Consider the following 5964-nt stretch of genomic DNA (forward strand, 5'->3'; position numbering starts at 1 on the left):
ATATATTATTTTTTTTTTTTTTAATAATCTGGGAGGATGAATTGACAAGTAATGAAATGAGAGGGAGCTGTGAAGACCGCAGTGCTAATTAATGTGCTTGAAAATCCACGGATCACTTTTTCCAGAGTCTTCTGCCCACTCTTAGCTGGATTATTCAGGAATAATATCTGGATACAAAAGGAGGATTCTTTGGAAGAATCAAAATGCAGCACCTCCTGTCAAAGGCAGTAATTCCCATTTTCTTCCTGCTCTTCACTTCTCCTTGGCTGTTGAGGAGCTCAGCCCTGCTGCCTTCCCAATCAAGGAATGCACTTGAGGGGAGATGCAGAGCAGCAAATTCCACCCCAAACTGAGCTGGGAAGGATTTTCTTTTTTTCCAGGCTCATTCCCACCCCTGGAAAATGGGAGCAGAGCAGATTGTTAAGCTGAGCTTCCTGACTTGCAGAAGGAATTTGATTTCCTGAAGTAACAAGCACCCAAATCAATCCCCCAGCTTGTTAAAAGTGGGGTGGTGAAGGATGCAGAAAGCTTTGAAGCACCTTTTCCTGTTTGTTTTTTTTTTTCCTCTTGGAGTGTTCCTCATTCCTGCCTGGCTGCTGCTTCAATAAATAAACTGAGAATCGACAATAACACTCCTGAACATCTCCGAGATGCAAAACAGGCACTAAAACAAGATCACTTCTTCATTTAACAGCGCCCTGAGATCAATAAAATCCTGCTGCAGGTCAGAGAAATCAGAGCAGAGGTGGGGGCAGAGCTTGGCTGGGATTGTGATTGCAGGAAAACCAAAAACCACTCGAGGTTCAGAGCCTGGGCATGGCTGCTGCAGGTGTCCCTGTGCCTGTGGGGCCTGCGAGGTCCCTGGCGTGGGCAGGACGGGTCTGTGATGCCCAGGGTGGCCCCATTTCCCTGAGATCCCTGTCCTGGAGAGGAGCTGGCACTCGGCAGGGAGCAGAGTTAATGTCACCTGCACTGGGGGGGTGACACAGAATCCTGGGATGGTTTGGGGTAGAAGGACCTCAAAGCCCATCCAGTGCCACCCCTGCCATGGCAGGGACGCCTCCCACTGTCCCAGGCTGCTCCAAGCCCTGTCCAGCCTGGCCTTGGGCACTGCCAGGGATCCAGGGACAGCCACCTGCGCCAGGGCCTGCCCACCTCACAGCCAGGAATTTCTGCCCAAATCCCACCCAATTCTCCCCTTTTGCAGTTTGAATTCATTCCTCCCAGTCCTGGCACTGCAGTTCCTGGTGCCGAGTCTCCTGCAGCTCCTGGCAGGAGCTCTGAGGGCTCCACTCAACCTTTCCTTCTCCAGGCTGAGCATGTCCAGCTCTCCCAGCCTGGCTCCTGTTTCTCTATCAGCCTCGCATCCCTCCTCTGTCAGGAGCAATTTCTCCCCAAAATCCCACCCAATTCTCCCCTTTTGAATTAATTCCCCCTTGTGCTGGCACTGCAGTTCCAGGTGCTGAGTCCCTCTCCAGCTCTCCTGGCAGGAGCTCTGAGGGCTCCACTCAACCTTTCCTTCTCCAGGCTGAGCATGTCCAGCTCTCCCAGCCTGGCTCCTGTTTCTCTATCAGCCTCGCATCCCTCCTCTGTCAGGAGCAATTTCTCCCCAAAATCCCACCCAATTCTCCGATTTTCCACTTTGAATTCATTCCCCCTTGTCCTGGCACTGCAGTTCCTGAAGCTGCTGTGAGGGCTCCACTCGACCTTTCCCTCCCCAGGCTGAACATTCCCAGCTCTCCCAGCCTGGATCCTGTCCCTTTATCAGCCTCACATCCCTCCTCTGGCCTTGCTCCAGCAATTCCCTGTCCCTTTCTGTTGAATTTACTTTTATCCAGGAGCCTTTCAAGTGCTGCTGTTGTAGCTGGGGCCAGGCCCAACCCAGAGCTGAACACATCAACTGGGATTTATTTAAACCCTGCAGAAAAGATTTAAAAAAAAAAAAAAACCTCTCACCCCTCTCCACTTGCTCTTAATTTCTGAATTTCTCGCAGATAATACCTGAGCAGAAACAGGATAATCACAACATTAAACACAGGCAACACAAGAGCCCTGCTCCTGCAATAATCGTCCTGCCCACACAAATGCTGCTCCTGGGAGGGGAGGCAGGAGCTGAGCTCCATCTGCCTGCGCCAAAGATGCTCCTGTGGGTGGGGGATAAAGCTCCAAAGCTGTGCTGAGGTGATTAATCCCAGAGGCTGAATGAGCCTCGTTAACAGGGGGAGATCAGCGACATTTCCCTCAGTCTCAGCCCTGCTGGGAGGGTGCTGAGGGGAAGGCAGAGCCCTGATCCTGCTGGCATTAGTGGCGCTTCTCAGGGGCTCAGGGGTGTTCAGCACATTGGGATTCTCAAAGGCTCAGGGGATGTTCAGCACATTTGGTGCTTTGTCTGCTGGTGTGGAGATGACCCTGAGGTGTTGGAAAGTCTCTTTTTCCCAGCCCCGAGACCCAAGAAGAAGTCAGGATTCCTTGGTTCTCCTTCTTAAAGTTCCTTATCTGTCTGGCAGGTCGGGTTATGGCACAGTCCCTGCCCTTGGGGTGGTGTCAGCTTTTTATACAAAGAACTACGTGTGCTTTATTTACAATAATTTCCCAATACCTATCCCCTATGTTAGACAGTCTGTCTCTACTCTAAACCAATCCAAAAGTGTCACCATCCCAGCAGAAGATGGAGGGCAAGAAGAAGAAGAAGAAGGAGGACAGGACATGCCCAGATTCCTCCATCTTGCCTCTTGAACCCCCATTCTAAAACCCCAAAATTCTACTTTGTCACCCAGTGATAAATTCACTATCATTCTGCTTAAACTCTCTTGGCTTGTCATTCTTCATGTAACGATGGGGTCGGGTTGAGGCACACTGACCACCCTTGAGGCAGTGTTATTGTTTTATACTGAGAACTACGTGTACTTTATTTACAGTCATCTTCCAATCGTGTGAAAAACGCCAAACACTTGTTTTTAAAAATTTCAAAGTAGCAATAAAATGGTTATAAAAATAGTAATAGAATTAGTATTAAAAATTTTGGACAATTAGGATTTAGGACAATGTGAGACAATAGAAACAAAGAGTTATGGAAAGTCCAGGTACCTCTTTGTGAGCAAAATAAGCCCGAAAAAGGACCCACGTTAACAGAGGATTAACCCTTAAAAGCAACAGCCTGTTGCATATTCATACACCTCATACACGATGCATAAATCCCATTCAAACACAGGATATTTTTAATAACTATTATTTTAATTATTTTTATATTACATTCTGTTATTCTCATTTGTTTTTCTGGTTTATTTTTGCAGCCTGACAGGCACCACAGTCCCTGACCTCATTGTCAGCACCCAGCACCAGATGTGGCTCCTCTTCCAGACCGACAGCGTCAGCAACCTGCTGGGCTTCAAAGCCACCTACGAAGGTAGCCCAGGCTCCTCCCTCCCAATTCCCCTTGTCCCCAAAATATCAGGGACCAGCTGAGTGCAGGGATTTGGGAGAAAAGGGAGCTCCTCTAAATAAATCGAAACTCGGTGCAGGGATTTGGGAGAAAAGCAAGCTCTTCTAAGTAAATCAAAGCTCTGCAGGTTTGGTTTTTGGGTTTTTTTTTCCCTTTCCCATCCAAGCTGGCTGGCTGGGGGCTGTCCCGTTGCCATTTCAGGTGTTTTATTGGGGAAAAAAATGGGAATTTCAGCTGACAGCAACAGGTTGTGCCTGCGGGAGGGGATGGGATGGGATTTGTGGTTCCAGCAGATCTCTGGGGTCAGCTGCTTTAAACTGGGATGTTGCAGGTGAAATCAAAGTTAATAAAAGTTAATATCGGGAATTTTTTTTTCAAAGAAACTCCCAGAATGCAGCAAGATGGGAGTGCTCAAGTCTGGCCTAAGCTTGTGTTTTTGCTGTTGTCACAGGTGTTGGCACAAATAGGGAAATTGTGAGGGAAAATCTCCCTGAGAGGTGCTGGAAGTGCCCAGTGGGAGCGTTCAGCTCTGGATTTTCCAGCCCCAAATGCACATTTATTTTTATTTAAAATTTTATTTAAAATTCATTATATACAATTTTATTTAAAATTCTTTCCTTTTAAATAATGAAAGTTTGCAGCCTGTGTAAATCAGTTGGGTCTCAATTCAGCTCTGGCTCCTCAGTGTTCCCCAAGCTCACTCCCAAATCTCCAATCCCAACTTTTATCCTCCTGAACAGATTTTTTTTTTTCATTTAATGAACAATAATTCTGCATTTCCAGTGCTTGGCAGAAGGAGTTTGGATTAAGCTGCACTCTCCTGGAAAATCCTTTCCTTCCTCCCCACTGCACAGAGCTGAGGGATGCTGAAAATTTTGGGATCCTGGGGCTTCTCTTCTCCCTCTTTTCCTTTAATCCTGGGTGATTTGTTGGGAAAACTCCTTGCACTGGAGCTGGTGCTTTCCACATCCATCAGGATATTCCTGCAGAATTCCCAGCCCATTGTAACAGCTGGGATAAAGGATTCCTTCAGGCCACATTTTTCAGAAGTTCCTGAGAAATTTAGGATTGATTAAAGAAGATCCAGACTCCCATGATTTCTTCTTTTTGAGGGATATTCCCCTATTTGGACTGAAAAAAAACCAAAACCAACCCTTATTTCTTCTGCTGATGAACCTGAGTTTATGCCAAGCAATAGCATAAAAGTAAATGAATTTTATAAATTCCTGTGGTGAGGACAGAAACATCACAAAAAACCCCACCAAAAACCAGAACAAGGCCAAACTGTGATTCAGTGTTGCGTTGTTTTAATAGAAAGCCGGAATTTCAAATTAAACCCAGATTTATGGGCGCTCCCACGCTAATTTAATTTGGATTTCTGCTGGAATTGGGAAGGAGCTGAGTCAGGTCTGAGCCCCCTGCTGCAGGCAGGGGATGATGAAAAGCTGTTTATTGTCAGGGGAGTGCTGAGCAAGGCTTTGGCTGTGGAGAGCTGCAATTCAGCCCCACGGTGCTAAAGAGGCTTAGGAGCTCTGCAGGGCTGGAGCTGGAGATTTCCTCCCCTGCCCTTTGTGCTTTTCATCAAACTTTTTCATCTTACCACAGGAATTGATACAATTGATTTGCTTTTATGCTCTAGCTTGGAATAAACTCCAGTTCTTCAGCAGAAGAAATAAGGATTATTTTAATTTTTTTTTTTTCAAACTTTGCTGGGATGAGCTGCTGCTTCCTGCAGCTCTTATGCCAATTCTCCTTTTAATTCAGCCCCTCCTTGTTGTGTTTCCTCTTTAAATCCCCTTTTTTTCTCCTTCAGGGAATCCCAGACTGGTTTGGGTTGGAAGGAGCTTAAAGCCCATCCTGTTCCACCCCTTCCATGGGGTCAGAACCAGAGAATCCTTTGGGTTGGAATGGGATAAAAATGGGATCATTTTCATTCATTCTTGGAGGCAAAAACTAAAAGGCAACAGAAACATCCTCCTCCAAATTCCTATCTGACACCATTAGCTGTAATTAATTAAGCCAAGGTCATTTAAGTGCAAAATCCTTTGTGTGAGGTAAAATATTTTCCTGGGCGTTTTCTGACTGGGGTTCCTCAGTCTCACAAATCCTTCACCCTGTGGCTATCCCTTCCAGAAACCTGAGTTTGACTTGCTGGCAGCTCCAGAAATCCTCATTTTCCCTCAGAAAAATCCTCTTTTCCCTCAGAAAAATCCTCATCTTCCCTCAGAAAAATCCTCATTTTCCCTCAGAAAAATCCTCATTTTCCCCCAGAAAAAATCCTCATTTTCCCTCAGAAAAATCCTCATTTCCCTCAGAAAAATCCTCATTTTCCCTCAGAAAAATCCTCATTTTCCTCCAGAAAAATCCTCATTTCCCCCCTTTTCCTCCTGCAAGAGCAGGAATTCCCAGGGAGGAGCAACCTGGATTTGGGGAGGTGCGAGGGAGGTTTTTTTTTCTCATTCCTCACCCAATTTCCCACCCACCACCCTCAGCCACACAGCACAAAGAGCTCTGCAAAATTC

The 5964-nt window shown here is 46.4% G+C and overlaps 1 protein-coding gene across 1 annotated transcript in view; it reads left to right on the top strand.

Moving 5' to 3' along the window:
- Positions 1-5964, top strand: part of CSMD2 (CUB and Sushi multiple domains 2) — a 225955-nt gene that overhangs the window by 115714 nt on the left and 104277 nt on the right. The window contains 1 exon segment of the mRNA XM_031063038.1: positions 3294-3406. Within this exon segment, the coding sequence (XP_030918898.1) occupies positions 3294-3406 (113 nt within the window).

Source organism: Geospiza fortis, unplaced genomic scaffold, assembly GCF_000277835.1.
Source record: "Geospiza fortis unplaced genomic scaffold, GeoFor_1.0 scaffold289, whole genome shotgun sequence".
In the NCBI taxonomy this organism is placed as follows: domain Eukaryota; kingdom Metazoa; phylum Chordata; class Aves; order Passeriformes; family Thraupidae; genus Geospiza; species Geospiza fortis.